Genomic DNA, 17,867 nt, shown 5'->3' on the forward strand with positions numbered 1-17,867 from the left:
GGTGACCCAGCACCCCTATGTCAGCAAACCGGTGCCAGACCGGAGTTCCGGGGCACAGTAGTTACAGTTTCATTTATCGAAGAGAAGCCACACACACATCTTCGGTATTAGATCCACCGTGGGCTCTCCCACGAGTGATCGCGACGACGGTAGGGGTCCTGAACCCCGAGTCAAAGCAGTCACACGATCTCCTTTACCAGAGAACAGCCACAGTCATATCTTCGAGGTTAGACCCACCGTGGGCTCTCCCACGGGTGATCACGATGGTCATCGAGACACGCTCCTCAGTAGCAGCAGAGCGAGTAGGGGGATTCGAGGCAGAACCTGGGGAAGGACCCCCACTGCCGCCATCCCCGTCCTCAGACCTGGGGACGGGGCAAAGGGTGATGCCTCCTGGGAGCTTCTTTGTGTTCCCCCCAAGTTGGTACCCCTGGGAAAGGGGGTGTGTGGCTTGGAGGGGCGTGTCTGGGCGTGTCTAAGGGGCGTGTGTCCTCCTCCCACCGTGTCCCGCCCCGTCGCTCATTGAGGACGCGACGCACGTCGGGGCTGGGCGGGCCGGTGGCGTGAGCCAATGCGGCTCGGGCGGAATATTCCAACAACGGGGGGGTGTGTGTGTTAAAAAAAAAAAAAAAAAAGGAGGAGGAACGGAGAGGGGGGGTGCCGCGGCGCTGACGTCAGCGGGCGGAGTATTATGGTCTGGGCTGCGCTGGCGGCTGCCTCTGTGCTGCGTAAACATGGAGCTCTCGGCCGTCGGGGAGCGAGTCTTCGCGGCCGAGGCCCTGCTGAAGCGCCGCATCCGCAAAGTAAGTGCCCCCTCCGCCCTTATCACCATCTCCACGGAGCTCCATCGCCCCCCCACCACCGCGACTCTTCCTCCCCCTACAACCCTTTACACCGGGCCCTGCCGCCGCCAGCCCCGGCCCGGTTGCGGCTGGGCGGCTCTTTCTCCCCGCCGCATGCCCGGGCGCTCGGGCGTGCTCTGCTGCTGCCCGCTCACCCTTCTGCACCCCGGTCTCTTTAATTTATTTTTTTTTGCAATCATTATTACAGTATTTTTCACGCGTCCCCCTCTCCTCGCGTGTTTGCACCCCCTGTGTTTTCTTGCACGCGTGGAATTGCGGGTCATACCTTTTGTTGCGGGCGTTTATCGCGGTTTTCTCTCCATGCATATTTATATTTTATTTCTTCTCCCCCTCCCACCTCTTTGCATCTGCAGGGGCGGATGGAATATCTGGTCAAATGGAAGGGCTGGTCTCAGAAGTAAGTCGGCCTTTGGGCCATAGTCTGCTGGGGGGAACTGGAGGGGAGCTGGGGCGAGCTGGCTGTCTGCAAACCTGTACTCCCATTGTAGCAGAAAGGAAACACGGGGCCCTTCCTTTATGCCCCGTGTTTTTAATTTTTATTTAATATTTTCCCACTCTGGCTTCTCACACTCTTCCCCCTCTCTGTGCCTCCCCCGCTTCAGGTACAGCACTTGGGAACCCGAGGAGAACATCCTAGATGCCCGGCTGCTTGCAGCCTTTGAGGAGAGGTACAAGGCCTTTGCTAGCTCTAGCTTTTGTGCTTGTAAATATGTGGCTGTCTTGTAGCTATGCTGAATTGAAGCTTTGGTTCTTTTAACACCTCTAGGGAGCGAGAAATGGAGCTATATGGGCCCAAAAAGCGAGGTCCCAAGCCCAAAACCTTCCTGCTAAAGGTAAGGTGGCTGGAGCCCTGCATGTGCCAGTGCCATAGTGAGGACTGGGGGTCCCTCCCCATCCTGCAAGGGTGCTCCTTGAAACTCACGAGACTCCCTTGTCTTGTGACTTGTAATTACGCAGCTGGATGGCAGGATAATAAAGTCACTGAGTGATTTATCTTCTTTGCAGGCCCAGGCAAAAGCAAAAGCCAAAACCTATGAATTCCGCAGTGACTCTTCCCGGGGGATCCGGGTGCCGTATCCTGGCAGGTCCCCCCAGGAGCTGGGCTCCACGTCCAGGGCTAGGGAAGGACTGAGAAACATAGCCCTGCCCCCCCAGAGCAGCTCCAGCACCAGCACCCCAAAAGCAGATGGCATCCGGGACCGGGTGATTCGTGTGGAAGAGAAACCTGGGGAGACCCCCAAAAAGAGAGGCCCGAAGCCCAGGAAGGAGCTTTACAAGGACCTGGCGGAGACTCTGGATGCCTCCAAGAGGAAACTGGGGGACCCAGGGGACAAGATGGGAGACTACCTGAAGGCCAGGAAGATGGAGGAGGCAGCAGCAGGGGCGGCCAAGTTTGGTTCGGGACACAGTGTCATCCAGCTGGCCCGGCGACAGGACCCTGACCTCCCCAGCACCCTGCCTGGCCCCAACCGAGCTGAGGTGGGTGCCAAACTGGGAGCTGCCGAGACCTACCCTCCGCGGCTGGCCAAGCACCGGGCAGACTTTCTGGACCCCAAGGGACAAGGGGGGCTAGACCCTGGTGGGCCCAAGCTGCTGCACAGCACGGTGAACCCAGGCAGCGTGGGCAGCCTGTACCGTGATGGTGTGGGGGGCCAGGCGGGACGACCCTCCCTCATTGCCAGGATCCCTGTCTCTAGGATCCTGGGGGACCCCGAGGAGGAATCCTGGAGCCCCTCTCTCAACAACCTGGAGAAGGTGGTGGTAACTGACGTGACCTCTAACTTTTTGACCGTCACCATCAAGGAGAGCAGCACGGACCAAGGATTCTTTAAAGAGAAGCGATGAGTTTGTTGGAGATGGTGCTGGGGTTTTCTTCACTCAGATCCAGACAAAAGCTTGGTTAGAGCTTGGTGGGCCTTTTATTATTTTTTTTTTCCTTTCTTTTTGTTTCTTTTTTTTCTGTTTTATATTTTATTTTATTTTTGTCCTGGAGAGGATTTAGAAACTGTCCTGAATTCATTCATTCATTCATTCATTTGAATTTGATTTGTTGTTTTTGGTTGTTTGTTGTTTTGGGTTTTGGTTTTTTTTTTTCCCCCACGTCTTACATTTTGTTGGAAAGATTATCTCTAGAGTTATATTTTCTATTAGATGTAAATATGTTATTTAAGGAGACAAAAAAAAAAAAGCTTATATATATATATATATTTCAACTCTGAGTTGTTTTATTTAAATGGAGACAGCAGTGACTGCTCAGTTGCTCTTAGAAAGGACAATAAAACTGAGAACTAACAGAGTTCATGCATCTGTTGCAGGAGCCGGTGTACATAACGATGTTCATAGCTAATTACCTTCTGGGTTTGTTTTGGTTTGGTTTTGTTTGTTTGTTTTTTTTTTTTACTGTTGTTTTTCATATGATGCTATGGATGGTGGAGGGGGAAAAGTGTTACACCCCCACCCCCCTCTTCCCCGTCCTCAGAGGGCGAAGCGCCCTGATTTCTTGATTGTGATTATAAGGTGTTGCTTGTACAATCAAGTGTGCTGTATCCAGAACTGTTGCCCTTGACAGCTGAACTAAGCACTTGAATTTACAGTGTTGTTGGGGAGGGGGGGGGGCGTTTCCAGTCTTCACAGGAAAAAGGAATAAAAAATAATGTTGCTACAAGAGTTGAGGGGGGCGGGGGGGAAAAAGCAGAAATCCCATCAAAAGGCTGAAAGTGTTCTAGGGGAGTATTAACTTGAATTAACCTTCTCTTGCGAAGGAAGAGGAGGTTTGTGTGTGTAAGGTTCCTGAAGAGGGGTGATACTGAAATGCACTTTAATAGAGTTGTCGTAGCAGTTGTGGGAGATGGGACTGAGCTGAGAATCTGTTTTCATTTTGTCTGGTCGCTTGATTCTGTTCCCCCACCCACTAGGAAAAAAAAATCATCATCTTAACAACACCCCCCCCCCTCCTCTGTTTACATTCCTGAAATGCCAGAGAGGTTTGGGAGGGTAGCATGTCACTGCCCATATTTAGATGCTTTATACTGCTATAGAAAATGGATGATTATTATTTTAATCCCTCCCCCCCCCCCCCCAATACATTTTGTTTCATGCTGTTGGAAGACTCCAGATTAAGTGTTTTGTGATATCTACATCTCTGACAAATCCCAGAGCCACCTTTATGCATTCAGGGACAATAAATATTTCCCTTTTCTTAGGCTAGTTAAACAATAGCCAAAAGGCGAAATATTCCTGTGTGCAGCAGCCTTGCTGACTCGGGTGGCTTTTTCTGGTTGATCTCATGGTGTTCTTTCTCCTGGCTCTGGAGGTCCCTGATGGTTTCCTCCCTGGGCTTGGGCAGGGCATGGTTGTGGGGTTTTGTGGCTCTGGACAAAGTGCATCAGGAGTGAGCTGTGGGGTGAACATGGTGGTTTGCTCTGGTCACTCCTTCTCCCCCAGTTTGGTTGAAGCCTGAGCTGGGTAGGGAACAGGACCTTCCCCTGTGTTGTGATTTTTGGTTGAGGTGGAGCAGGTGTCCCTGTCCTGATGTGTTGGGCTGAGCATCTCTCTGAGTTGGAAAGCACAAATCTGGCTAGGGCTGGGCCAGGTCATCCTCATCTTTCTGAGCTGAGCTCCCAATGGCTCCTGGTTTTGGAGGGTGGGAGGTTATAGTGGGTGACAGCACTGGGGGCTTGCTGGGCTGGAAAAAGAGATGGGGCAAAGAGCAGCCCTCCACTGTTGGGCCCATCTGCAGCTCCACCTTACTTGGTCCCACTCCCCATGCTTGTTTTGGGACCTTTGTCAGATGGCCTGTCAGGATGGTGCTCTGTTGACTGTACAAAGGGAGCCATGTCTGTGAGGTCTGTTGTTACTTTTGTTGGTTTTCTTTTCTTTCCTTTTTTTTTTTTTTTTTAAAGGCATATTTTGTAAAATTGAGATTTTTAACTTGGTTTGTACAAAGAACCAATGTGCTGGTTTCAGTGCTGGTGCCAGGGGCAGCCAACAAGGTACGTCTGTTGTCAGAGGGATGGTGATGATGGGATGGAGTTTCCCAATCTTCCCGAGGCTGGTGGACACCTCCCTTTTGCAGAAGACTCCCTTTGGAGTCGTGCTCCTGCCAGGACACAGTTGGGATTTGGTGTGCTCTTCTCTGGCCCTGTGTATCTGTGTGTGTCCTGCCACACACTTCTATGGAGCAAGACATACATGTGGGTGTATATGTGTGTATGTATATAGCAACGTATATACTGAGTGTGTATGTGTGGAGGGGGTGTGTGTGTGTGAATTATTTAAATCTAAGACTTGTACAAAACCAAGATTTGGCTAAATCTCAGTCTCAGAAGTGAAGCTTAACTACGTGTCTTCTGCCAGCCGTGAATGTCCATGAGACCTGCTTTTTATGTGAGTTTAAATATATACTTTGTAAATAGAAACGTCTCTGTCTTCCCTTTGTGACCTTGGGGGAAGGGGGAGCTGGAGCATCGTAGGGTGAGCAGTGGGGCCCCGAAAGGGTGGGCGGCATCGCATCCCTCCCTTCACATTCACATCGCCTCCAGGAGCCGCGGCTGTGCTGGGACCAACACCTGACGGGGCGGGAGGAGTCTGGGCTGCCCACGGGGAGAGTTCTGACGTTACCTTCCAGGGGTCCTGCTGCGCCCATAATGGGCGACGGGTGCAGTTGTGCTCCCGTAGCAGGCCTGGGGCTGACGCTTTGAGGTCCGAACATGTCTCAGTCCTGGGGCCGCCGTTCCATGTTTCCGACGGGGCGGGCAGCGCGGCGGGGGGCGGGCAGCGCGGCGGGGGTGCGGGCCGGGGCGCGGCGCCTTTTGGATTCAAATCTCCCCCCGGGGCATGCAGGGGGAGGAGAGCGGGGATTAGGGGTGGTGGTGGTGGTTGTGGCGCTGGGTTTGGTGTATTTTTTTTTTTTTTAAGCCATGTCCTCATTAACCTCCTTTTTCTGCTCGGCCGGGTGAAAGGCGCGGACCCCGCATTATGGGAGCTGTCAGCGCCTGGGCGCGGAAAATGAGTGTCAAGGAGGAGCGGGAGAAAGGGCCGCACAATGGCGGCTTTCACCCCTGGCTCCGCGGGGAGGGGGGAACCTTTCACACGGGCCACGGCGGGGCCCCGCCGGGACTGGTGGGATGGAGGGAGGTGGAGGGACAGAGGGACACAGGAGGGCGAACGGCTGGCAGATACACACACATCACCCCCCCACTCCCCCGCCAACTCCATTCCAAGTGCCGGGGCGGGGAGCTCAGCTACTTCCCGACGGCGAAGCCCCGCGCACGGCGGCCGGGCGGGCTTTTGGGCTGAGAACGTTTGAAACCCTCTCCCGCCGCGGAGCCTGACTGTATCCCGGTACGTGCCGGGGCCCAGGGCCCGGAGTGGGCTGTATTTTGCCTGTATCCAGGGGGTTACCTGTCTCCGGTTCCCCTCAGCCTTCTCCATCCATCGCGAGGGTCCTGCTGTACCCCCCCGGGTAGGGACAGAACATCCTTTCGGGGTGCGGTGGCTGGGGACGTGATTCACAAGGGCGCGGCAGCCCCGGGGAGTGGGGGAACCAGGCAGGAGCCGGGAGGGTTTGGATGGGAGATGGGGTCGCTCCTACAGCAGTGACCACACCAGGCTGAAAAGTTTAAAAAAATATTTATTGATATGCTAAAAAGGAGCAGTGGAAAAGTCATACCAAAAAAAACCCCAAACCCACCCGAGGTGACAGTCTCCTAATGTTTTCCTGCAAATAAATTAAAAGCAGCCCAAAGGCGGTTGGTCCACACTAGAACCCACCGCACAGAATGCGAGTGAGGTGCCTGAAGGGTGTCTAGGGCCCCGCGGGGGTGGGGAGTGTGGGCCCCCAGCCCCATTGCTTGGCAGGCTGGCTGCCCATCCAGCTCCACAAAGCCCTTGACGCTTTCCCAGGGTAATAACATCTCCCAACTTTTGTTCTCTGAAAATAAAAGCAAACAAACAGCTGTAGTTTAAAGCAATTATAAGTGTCATACAGGAACGATTTGGCTCTCTCTTTAATTAAAACATACAAATCAGCCCAGTGACTGGCACAAGTTACATGAACAATTGGTTGTTTTCACCCATCTCAAGAACACAAAACCTTCTCACCGGCTCTGAAGCCCTTCACACCCAGCTTGGAAACTCAACCCAAACCAAGCCCCCCTAAACTATCCCCATCCCTTCAGGAATTCCAGTTGGTGGTTTGCCTTTTTTGTTTGTTTGTTTGTTTCCCTTTCTTTTTTTTTCTTTTCTTTTTTTTTTTTTGTTTTATTTTTTTTTGGTACAAAATATATATATAAAAATAGACTAAGTTTCTAGGGAAGATGGCTGAATGGGCCACCTCTTCCAGTCCAATGGAAAACAACAAGTATGCTTAACCAGATTATGCCTGGAGAAAATATCCATTCAATATACAAATACTGCAGGACTTTCCACATCGGAAACCCCTTAGAAAATGGCAAGTGACAAACCTTTAATTGGCTGTTGGGCACATGGCTGAACACTCCAACCTATAGCAGCAAACTCAAAAAAAACCCCAAACCCAACAACAACAACAACAACAAAAATCAAACATCCAACAGTAACAAAAAACCAACACCCCCCATCAAAAAAATAAAACAAAAGAAGAAGAAAAAGAAAAAGGTAGCCCTTGAATGCTAATGGTTGTGACCGGTAAACAGGGTCTGCCCTGGCTTTCAACCCCTGTCCACAAAAGATTACAGTAAATCACTCACATAATGTGTCTTTGAGAGGCAAACTCCCAACAGGAACTGCTCACAGACACCTTAGTGCTGCTGGGAGAGCCCAGATCCTGAACCACAAGGTCAGGAAGGGGCTGGGGAAGGACGCAAGGAGGAGACAGAGGTCAAAAAAAAAATTCTAGATTATCATTTTCACCATCCTTAGACCTTTGGAATTGAACCAGCTGGTGAGCAAAAGGCACAATAGAAAGTGGTGACAGCAGAGTCCTGCTGCTAGCATGAGGGGATATGTTTGAGAAGAATGGGTGATGCAGGAGAGTGCTCACCATTGAGTTCTCCTGGGTACAAGCCCAGGTCAGGAGGCAGAAGCAAGCTCCTGCCTGGAGAAACAAGTGTGAGATTTGACAGGGGCTCTGGAAAGAGCAGCTGTCTTGGAGCTGACGTGCAGCCAGCAAGCACCCATTGACACAACTAGTCTCCTGCACCCTCTGTGGACACTTGGTGCCCAGCCCCTTCTTGGAGCATCCTAAGATGCTTTTTTTCCCTCTTAGAGACGTGTCCAATTGAGGTAAGAGCATCCCTGCCTGGTTGGCATCCCCTCTGTGGACATCCCTCACCTGCAGCAGGGTTCTGCATGACAGCTCAGTGTCCTTCTGGGGACCAGGGCACCTCACCCCATCAGCATGACAGCTGTCCTCAGGACCCTGTGACCATCCTGCTTTGCATAGGCACAAACCTGTGGTGGGACCGGTGTCACAGACGAGGCTGAGATAAGGACGGTCCGAAAGGCACATTGTCTTTCAGTTTGGATTTGTAAAGGCCAAGTAGCAAACATTTGGTGTGTGTGTGTGAGGAAGAGCATTACCCTGGTGCTCCCAAATTCCTTGATTCTCCCCCAAAAATGCTTGCATCCCCAGCACAAAAGCAGATCCAGCAGAGACCATGCCTGGAACATCTGTTTCTGCTAACATAGGCCAATGTTTCCTTGGACTGTTCAAAGCAACAGTAGCTCATTTGGCAAAGTTAAAAACTGGAAGGTAAACAGCACAGACTGTGACATTTTGGCATCATGGAGCGTAACAGAAACTCCATCCTTGGGAACCTTCTCCGTGGGTATTCCCTCCTCTCCTCTCAGCTGTTTGCCTGGCAGAACAATGCACAGTGTGCTGCTGGGACCAGTGACCAGCAGTAGATCGGGGCTGCCCCAGCCCTCTGCAAAGCCTCTGCCCCAGGCCACCTGACACCATGACAAGGTGACATTCAAGGCTGTCTGGCCACACTGGGGCAGAATTGGAGCTGGCTGAGAAGCCTGCACAGGTCCTGCTGCAAGGCAAGCTATACATCTTCACCTGCCCCAGCTCACTGGCACATTGTTAGCCCATGCAGGATGCCACACTCAGCTCTGCAACACAACAAAGTCATGGCTGGGCATTAAATACAAAGATAAGTGAGAGCATCCCTGGAGCACATGAACCTGCTGCAGCTGAAGCTCAGGGAGTGACCATACATCCATTGAATAACCAGGAACATGTGCAGCCATTATGGGCTTTTCCTCCTCCCCAGGAAGTTTCCCAGCCAGCAACAGCAAACATGACTGCAGTAGGCTGATAATTGGAGGGGGCAGAAGTACCTGCATGCCCATTTTGGTCCATTTGTCTCCACACCCCCGTGTGTGATGACACTGTGAGTGCCCCTGCCTGTGGCAGTGAGATGCTTCTCTAGGTGCCAGGTCTGTCACCTGGCAGGGAGCTACCCCAGAAGTGAAGCCTGTTCACACACACACGCTGAGCAGCCACACTGATGGGACAGCCCAAACCACGCACTGAGGCCAGGCAGACTGCAGGCTTCATAGCTCCCCCGAGGAGTTCAGCATTAACAGACTTAAAATGACCTCAAATGCTACTAAACTCTGCCTGAACTACTGCTGCTAATTTTGGCTTGTAAGAGAGTTCTACAGCAGGGAAAGAGACCTCCTCGAAAAAGCCATTATGGGTTGCAATTACAAGCCAAAGTGAACCCCCTGATAAAGGGTACAGGCTGGCTGGTTAAAGGCAAAGGGTCTCCCACAGGCCCTCCAGCTCCTCCCAAGGTACTGTTGCCACTGTCTAGCTGTGTCCCATCTCCCTCTCCTCTCCGGCCCCTTCCCACTGCTCCAGACCACCCATACAGGTGTTCTCAAGCAGCTTCAGAGCCCTTTGGCTGGAGAGAAACATGGATGGTCAGCGGGAGTCAAACCCAGTGAGCATCCAGGGATGGCTCTAGCTGGGTTCCCAGCACAGAGGGCTCGATCCACCCTGGCTCTGCCTGGGTACTGTGTTGTAGCTGAACACAGCAATGACCAGGCAGCCCAAGTACCAACCTACCTGCTGCTGGAAGGGTTCATGTGCTCTTCAAGACTCAAAACAATATTGACCAGCTCGGTCCCTGCAAGTGCCTGGAAACTGCTGAGCAGGTTGGGTAGATGCTTCTGATGCTGGGACAAGGCAGAGGAGCAGTGTTGGGGCTCCTGGGCTTGCACAGCAATTTGGGCTTTACTTTCCTCTCATAGTCATGTCTTCTGCAAAGAAGCCAGTGACTCCCAGGGCAGGACCCTCCCAGGGCAACAAGGAGGTACCCACTGCCAGCAGCCCCTGGCTCTTAAAGAGGCACCTTTGATGGCCATCTCATCAGTGGCATCCAGGATTGAGTCTTCCCTAGACTGGGTTTATTCCCCTCCCTTCAAAAAAAAAAAAAAAAAAGAAAAAAAAAAGAGGATTTTCCTTAATAAAAAATGTAAACAACATTTCCCTATCAGCTGGAAAGCACAACAGAAACGTGGGCTTCACCATCATTGGAAGTGACCTTGCCCAGGGGGGTGGCTGGGCTGAGCATACCCTGAAAAACCCCCAATCAGCAACCATTCCCCAACAGCCCCTCCAGGGCTGGGAGCAGTGGCTGCCTCATTTGGATTGACTTGCAACTCCCCACATCTTACAAACAGATTCTGGGGACCCCAAGGAAAGGATCGACTTCTCCTCTCCCAAATAGGAGCTTGGCCCACGGCGGCTCCACACCCTCTGCCTGTTGCCAGAGGGTCACAGAACTTGTCACCTGTTGTTTCAAGCTGTAAAGCAAAGACACCTGCATACAGTGAAGCCTGGCTCAAAACTTGCCAGCCTGTCACCCCCAGCAGCACTGGTGCCCCTGCCTCTGGAGAATGATACCAGTTTGGGGCAGTGGACCTGGAGAGGACAGGTAGAAGCTGGGAGGGATCCATCGACCCACTGGCAGTTCTGAGCAGGTTTCACCGTGTTTTTCCCAAGCTGCTCTGGACACGAGTCCCAGCAGGTCTCATGCATTCACTTGAAGAAAGAAAAACCTGGTGGAAGAGCTGGGCAAAGCTGAGGGTGAGGCTGAAGGACCCTCTCTCCCTGCCCTTATGCTCCTGGGCTCAGTATTGCCGTAGGTTGAAAAACCCAACGCTGGTGGGAGACTCCTTGACCGTCACTGTGATCAGGTTGGCGGTGACATCGGTGACAAAGACGTGCTCGATCAGGCTGCGGGTGGGTTTCCAGTCCTGGCTGGTCTGGATAGAGACAGACATGTTCTGACCCACGCCTGGGAACGACGCCGAATCCCGGTCTGAATCGGAGCTGGTCTCATCGCCTGTGCTCACTTCAGAGAGGGCAGCTGGCTTGCGGTTCTCCGTGGCTGTGTGCCCCTCCTGTGTGCTGGCTGTGCCACTTTTGGCCAAGTCCCTGTCACCTGCTCGGTGTGCTTGCTTCTCGTTCTTGCCACCGTCCCCCCCTGAGCGCGTACCGGCGCTGGTAGCATTCAACCCGGCAGCCGCTGTGCCACTGCCCTTTGTGCCCCCAGCCCCTGTGCTTGCTGCTGTGCCACCGCCAGAGCCTTTGGACAGGGCACTGCAATGGTGCCGAGGAAGGCTGTTCCCGCTGGCTGTGCTCACACCATTTTTGACACTCTGCAAGTTTAGAGCTTGGAGGTTCAGCTCCTGGCTGGAGGCCTGCTGGTTGCCAGCCCCAGATGAGCTTGCTGGTGTCTTGTTGCCATTGTGCAGCATTTGGCCACCTGCAGCAAACCCTGATTTTTGCTCCCCTCCAGCACCACTGTTAGGAGCCTTCGTGGCCTTGGGTCCCTGTGTGCTCAGCCCAAGCTCCCCAGATCCTTTCTGGTTCCTCATTTTTAAGTCCAGGCCTAAGCCACTCTTGCTGGATGCCTGAGACTTCAGTGCCAGCCTGCCCAGGGGAGAGGTCTCTGCTGAGTTCTGGCTTTGGGACATCCTGTTCATGTAGTGCACAATGGAGCTCTGCCAACTGATCTGGGCCCGGTTTGGGCTTGTGGAGCCACTCTTCATCATGTTGGACAGGTTCTCTGCAGATGAACCCCCTGAGCTGAGCCCAGACAAGGTGCCTGGCGAGTCCTTCAGCATGGCCATGCCTGAGCCCTGTGAGCTGTGCTGGGGCTGCAGCTTCCCCATCTTGGTGCTGCCACCCACCTCCTTCCGGGATGTTTTCAGTACCTTTGTCAGGTTCACCGTCCTTCGAGCTGCTTTCTGTTCCGGGGGAAGAGGTTTCCTCCCACGCTTCTTCCTGGAAGTGTCTTTCATTTCAGGCTTTGCCACCAGGATCTGAGCTTTCTTCTGTGGTACCGGGTGAGTCTCTCTGCTGCGGGGACCTCTCTTTGCTTCCAGGTCACTTTCATCCTCTTCATCTGAGGAGGAGGATGAGGAGGATGTGGAGGAAGAGGAGCTACTTGACTTAGCTGTTTTTGTAGGCATCTCTGGTTCCTGGGAAGCAATTGAGAGGAACAGTGAAAAGAATTAATACAAATTACCAAAGAACCACTGTGGGCATTGCAAATCCTGCAGCATTGCCTGGCCAGGTGCCTCAGACATGGGCTCCTTCTCCACATTATCTGATCTGCTCATCCTTTGTCATAAAGTGAATTAGGGAGCGTGCAGCACAAAACTGAGCAGGCTTCAATATCCAGTAGGGCCCTGGTGCAATGGAACTGTCTCCTTCTATGCCATTGCCACAGGAGCAATGAAGAAGTGTCCTCCTCACAAGCATCCTCATCCACCCATCCATCACTGCAATCTTCAAAGCCCCTGACACCGGGTCAGCAGACATTGTTGTGTCCTCACCACCCTCCCGAGGTCAAGTGTTCACCACACCCTGCACTGTGGACAGACATGCTGGTGCCTTCCAAGGCCACAATCCCTCCAGTGCCATTGTAACCTTGGAGTTCCACCACCACTGGGACTCACCACATGTTTCCTGGGCCTGCCCCTGGGCCTCTTGCCCCTCTTCCGATTCTGTACTTCTTTTTCGTGCTCCCTGAAAAAGCAACGTTTAAAGACACTGTTTGCAGGGAAGAAAAAACATCCAGAATTACTCTGATTCTCCCTTTTTTCTGTCATTAAAACCCCTCTTGCTTGGTATGCTGAAGGCTCAGCTCCTCTGAGCAGTGGCTGGGAGATGTCCTCAACCCTTACCAATGTGTGAACTTAACAGACTCCAAGCACATCACTTGAACCCACACTGCTATGGGTACATCACACTCCAGGGCAATTAAAAAGCCCCAAGAATTGTGTGGAAATTTGGGATCTGTAGAGTACAACCTCCCCCATGTGGTACCTGGACCATTTACCCTATGAGATGAGCATATGTCACTGGAACACTTGGGTTGTAAATGTGATGCAATGCAAGAAAAAGAACTCCAAAGTGGGGAAAGAGTGATAAATGTGGTTGCAGATCAAGGACAGGTATCTGGACATCAGGGTGCCCAGGTGGCTCAGCAGCAGGTACCTGCCCTCATTTACTGAAGGAGAGGTGAAAGAGAAATTCTCTTGCACACAGCATGGGATTGACCTGCATGCATGGTTGAAACATCTTTACCAGACTGCTCACAGAATTAAAATCCTCTGCCATGCAGGACCTTCCTAGTCCCTTTGTCCCACTGGTGCCTGTCACAAGCCTTTCAGACAGGCACTGAGTTCGGTAATGTGTCGCCTGAGAGTGACTCCTTGCTTGTCTTGCACTGAGTAAACTGAGGCTGGGCTCCCAACCCTGCTCTGCTATCTTTGCCAGCACCACTGCTTGCTACAACAGCATCCCCACCACAAGAAGCTTCCAGCAGTTGGAACCGCATGGTGTTACCCATTCTGGATCAGTAACTCTTACCATTCATGGCAAGATTTGCAGTTTTTCTGGTACAACAGCAAGCAGAAGCATCCACCCCAATTCTGCCCTTGCTTAGACACTCAAAGAGCTGAGCTTCCCCTCCACTCACAGTGCCAAACCGCTGTGTGGTGCAAACCCCAACACATTCCCTGGAAACTCCACAGGTTTCCCCTTTGCTGGGTTTGTTTCTCTTCTGCTGAACTGCTTGGACCGGACATGGTGGCACAGGATGACAGCCATGCATAGCCCAAGGTGGAGATACTGGAAATATTTCAGGTCACAACACTATTTTGCAGCTCTCTGATTGGAAAGGACAGTGTTGAGCTGTGGTAAATAAGGTGGATTAAATGCCGTGCTGCTGCCTGCACTGAGCACAAGGCTTCATTGAGAAAATGGATCCAGAAGCAAGTTATAATTAAATCCTATCATAAACTTGAATGATTTGTATTAATATAGAAACAAAATATTTGGCAGTGCTGTGCTTACTGTAGCCAGCTGGCTACTGTTTTTAACCTCCATAGAATCACAGAATAATTAGGGTTGGAAAAGATCTTTAAGATCATCAAGCCCAAGTGTCAACCCAGCACAATTGCTGCCTATTAAGCCACGGCCTGAAGAGCCACATCTATGTGGTTTTTTTGACACCTCCAGGGCAGTCTGTTCCATGTGTGGTTCCTGGTGTGCAATAGCTGCAGAAAAGCTGGTTCCAGCTCAGCTCTGGGCAGTAGCCCTGCCCCTGACCTAGGACACCATTTTCTCCCACCCATTACTTCCTCACTCTCTCATAGCTAGGCTATCCAGAAGCACACTTCGGTGCCCTCCAAGCTCACTGTTTCCACAGTACCCAGGTGCCATCTGCCTTCCCAGGGGCTGCAGTCGCCCCACAAGTACAGCAAGGCTGTGACTGGGGAGCCTCAGGTCTTTGCTGGTCCCATTGTACAACCGGTACAAAACCAGATTGTGAGCGGGGCCATAAATTCTTTGTGTTTCCCCAGCCCAGGAGAGCCGTCCGAGGTGGACCTGAACGGCGATTCCAGGAGGTGAACAAAAGGGCTGTGCCACAAAAGGCACCGCGAGCTTCAGCCTGTTGTTGCCACAACTCCCACCGCACGCGCAGCCAATTAGAACTTAATTGACTTTATCGTTTGCTTAGAAATATTTATCGTTTGCTCACTTCTTTTGGAAAGCCAGGAGGAGTCTCGGATCAAGGATGTTCTCCTCGGGCTCCCAGCTGTTGTGCCTGCAACAGAAGATACGGGCTGAGCGAGAGTGGGGGGCTGGCGCTCCCCACCGCTCCCCCTAACAGCCGAGCACCGGGGGGAGTTCATCCGAGGACAAATGGGCCCTTCGTGCTGCCCGGGACCGAGCCCAGCGGGCACGGGGGCATCCCTGCAACGGGGAAACGGGGGGCAGCTTCGCAACGGGGAAATGGGGACAACCCTGCAGTGGGGAACTTGGGGCAGCTGCGCAACAGGGATCGGTGGACTCCGGTCCCCGCAGGGTGGCCAGGAAAGGAGCCCGGGGAAGTAGATCGGGGAGGGAGCGACCACGCCGCCGCGGGGCGAACCGAGCCGAGCGCCGCGCATCCCGGGAGAGCTCCAGTTTCAACGGGCAGTCGCGCAGGACACCGGTGCCTGGGCGCCTGGTAGGGGGTGTTCGAGAGGCTCCAGAGTGGGGTTACCCGGCCCGGTGGCGGGAGGGGACAAGGGGGGTGGCGGTGGGGGGGAACGAAGCCCCACGCGGTGGCGGTGAAGGGCCGGGCCGCGGCCGCGCTTATTTGTAAACAAAAGGAGCAGCGCGACTCGAACAAAAGGGGCTGGCCGGGCGGCACCCCCACACCGTGCACCCCCGCACCGCTCCGCTCCGCACCGCGCAGCTCCACTCACTTGGAGGACCAGCCTCGCCACTTGACCAGGTACTCCAGCTTGCCCTACAGAGAGAGACGGAGAGAGGCGGGTTAACGGTGTCCGGGGAGTTGCCGGAGGGTGTGTGGGGGCTGCCGGGGAAAAAGGGGTGTGTGGGGTCCCACCTTGCGCAGCCGCTTGCTGAGGATGCACTCTGCGGCGAAGACCTGCTCTCCCACGCTGCTCAGCTCCTCCATGGCCCCGGCCCCGCGCACACGCACACACAAGCGGAGCCCCCCGGGCGCGCTCCCGATGCCGGCCGCGCACCCGCCGCCCCCCCCCCCCCCCCATCCTCCGCGCGCGTCCCCCTCCTCCCCGGCACAATACAGCGTGCGCGCTCCCGGTGGGGAGGGGGGTGGGTGAGGGTGGAGGGGGTGTGGGGAGGGCTCCCCAAATTCCCCACTGGCCAATGGGGAGCGGAGGGCGGGGAGTGGGGGGAGGCATTGTCTGTGCACGACCCCTCCTCTTCCTGCCCGCGGGAGGGGGGAGTGGCCGCTGCCCGGCCGGAGCGGGGACAATGGGGACGGGCCCGGCCCGGGGCTTTGTCCCCCTGTCTGTGTGTGTGTACGCGAGCGAGCTCGGAGGAGGAGGTGTGGGCAGTGCGGGAGGGTTTCGGTGGGGAAGGGGGAGCTCGGTGGCGTGGGAAGGGGCTCCATAGCTCGGGGAAGGTGTTATTGGGCAGTGGTGCTAGGTACTGTGGGGAGGGATGCTGGGCAGCGCGGGCGTGCGGGAAGAGCGGGCAGCGGAGGGGGTCGACAGCACCGGGGTTTGGGGGTGGGGGCTGGAGTGGGCTTGGCGGCATAGGGAAGGGTCCCCTGCTTGGTCCTGCTTCCAACGACTTGGGCCTCGTGGTCCTCTGCCTGGACAGCCCAGGTCTCCCCTGGGGACAAAGCATGGGATGGGAATGGGGAGGTCGCCCATGCACCCCTGCCAGCCCTTACTGGGCTGGGAGAAGATGCTGGCGGCACGTTATTTTTGCTTGAGATAGTTGGCTGTAATGGAATAAATTGGAAAATGTCCTCAAGAGGGTGGCGGTTGCGTCAATAACCACCTCGCTGTCACAGTCAGGTATGGCCTGGCCCAGAATCCTCTCCCGGCTCTAATGAACGTGTGCGGGGGTAAAGGGCCACACCGCGGCACCGCACGCCAGCAGGGCGTGCAAGGCGGCGTGCGGAGCTGCTGCACGGCGCGGTGGGCGTGGAGCACTGAAATATGGTGCTCTACAGGCATGGAAGAAGATGAGTCAGCACCTCAGGGAGTTCACAACCGCCGGCCCGCAGCCTGCGATTAACCGTGCAGGAGCCAGCGGGGAATGAATTTCGGTAGCCCCGGCACTCGGGTGTCCGCAACGTGCAGGGGCTGAGTGGGACCTGGACGGGCAATGGGGTGTCCTGGGCATTGGGGCCTCACGCAGACCCCCGGCAGTGCCATCTCCGGTAAGCGATGCTGGGTTTGGAAAAAAGCCTTTTTTGTTTTTTTCTGAGCTGCAGGCTGGTGCGTTGGGCTGGCCCTGCTGCGGGGAATAATGGTGCTGCTGGGGAGACCCGGCATGATGAAGGGAGAAAATAGTGGCTTCATTAACGGAGCGGCGCTGGCTCGGGGGCTGTAGGACGGTGGATGTGCCTGGGGTGCTGGGTCAATACCGAGTAATTGTCCTGGGTCGAGCGCTGTCACGTTTTATTGTCTCCTTTTTACAATCGCTGTGATTGTTCGTTGAGCAGAACTGCTGGAAGCATTTTCTAACTGAAGGTGACACAGAAACGCCGCCCAGCGTGGCACTTCTGCTTTCTTTTAGAGTTCATTTACCTTTCCTCAGCTCTGCCCTTTGTGTGCAGCATGTCTTAAATTTTGGGGGGGGGGGGGGGGGGGGAGAAAAAGCAGATGTGTGTGACTTTCTGTCCCGGTGCGCATGAGCTGTGTGTGCGCGCAGTCGGCATCCCCAGCCCCAGTGACCAGCCTGCTGGGGCGAAGCAGCCTGTGGGGCTCACCCAGCCACCAGGATCTGCAAGACACCAACCAACCCCACTGGGAAATGGGTCCTGAGTCAGGCGATGCTGGGTGAGCTCGAGAGACAAACCCTGCTGGGAAAAGGGCCCTGAGTCAGGTGATACCAGGTGGGCTCTTCTCCCCAGCTGCCCTTTGGTGCTGGTGTCCGGAACTCCCTGTGAGGTCACAGGGATGGAAAGAGCTGCTCTGGTGCTTCTTGGCATGGAGAAGAGGAAG

General features: G+C 54.3%; 3 protein-coding genes across 4 annotated transcripts in view; 2 read left to right on the forward strand and 1 right to left on the reverse strand.

Annotated features, from left to right (window-relative positions):
• The first annotated feature begins 681 nt into the window (after positions 1 to 681).
• Positions 682 to 5,275, forward strand: CBX8 (chromobox 8). Of its 2 annotated transcripts, none has more exons than XM_068151287.1 (5): positions 682 to 803; positions 1,217 to 1,260; positions 1,466 to 1,531; positions 1,606 to 1,696; positions 1,869 to 5,275. In XM_068151287.1, the coding sequence occupies exons 1-5, from the start codon at positions 735 to 737 to the stop codon at positions 2,706 to 2,708; spliced, it is 1,110 nt and encodes a 369-aa protein (XP_068007388.1). In that variant the 5' UTR covers positions 682 to 734; the 3' UTR covers positions 2,709 to 5,275. The 2 variants fall into 2 exon arrangements, with proteins under 2 accessions (XP_068007388.1, XP_068007389.1); XM_068151288.1 differs by having other exon boundaries at positions 1,630 to 1,696.
• Positions 5,276 to 10,649: 5,374 nt separating this feature from the next.
• CBX2 (chromobox 2) lies at positions 10,650 to 15,875 on the reverse strand. Its single transcript, XM_068151702.1, has 5 exons — positions 15,770 to 15,875; positions 15,627 to 15,670; positions 14,915 to 14,980; positions 12,825 to 12,894; positions 10,650 to 12,344 (listed from the first exon to the last, which is right to left on the reverse strand). The coding sequence occupies exons 1-5, from the start codon at positions 15,839 to 15,841 to the stop codon at positions 10,989 to 10,991; spliced, it is 1,608 nt and encodes a 535-aa protein (XP_068007803.1). The 5' UTR covers positions 15,842 to 15,875; the 3' UTR covers positions 10,650 to 10,988.
• Positions 15,876 to 16,886: 1,011 nt separating this feature from the next.
• The window catches only part of RBFOX3 (RNA binding fox-1 homolog 3), a 191,852-nt gene continuing 190,871 nt past the window's right edge, over positions 16,887 to 17,867 (forward strand). Inside the window, exon 1 of the mRNA XM_068151296.1 lies at positions 16,887 to 17,080. The gene's annotated coding sequence lies outside the window, so the exon portion shown is untranslated. The remainder of the gene's footprint in view (positions 17,081 to 17,867) is intronic.

This window comes from Melanerpes formicivorus, unplaced genomic scaffold, assembly GCF_026170545.1.
Source record: "Melanerpes formicivorus ecotype bairdi unplaced genomic scaffold, bMelFor1.0.p_v2 SCAF_21, whole genome shotgun sequence".
Classification (NCBI taxonomy): Eukaryota; Metazoa; Chordata; class Aves; order Piciformes; family Picidae; genus Melanerpes; species Melanerpes formicivorus.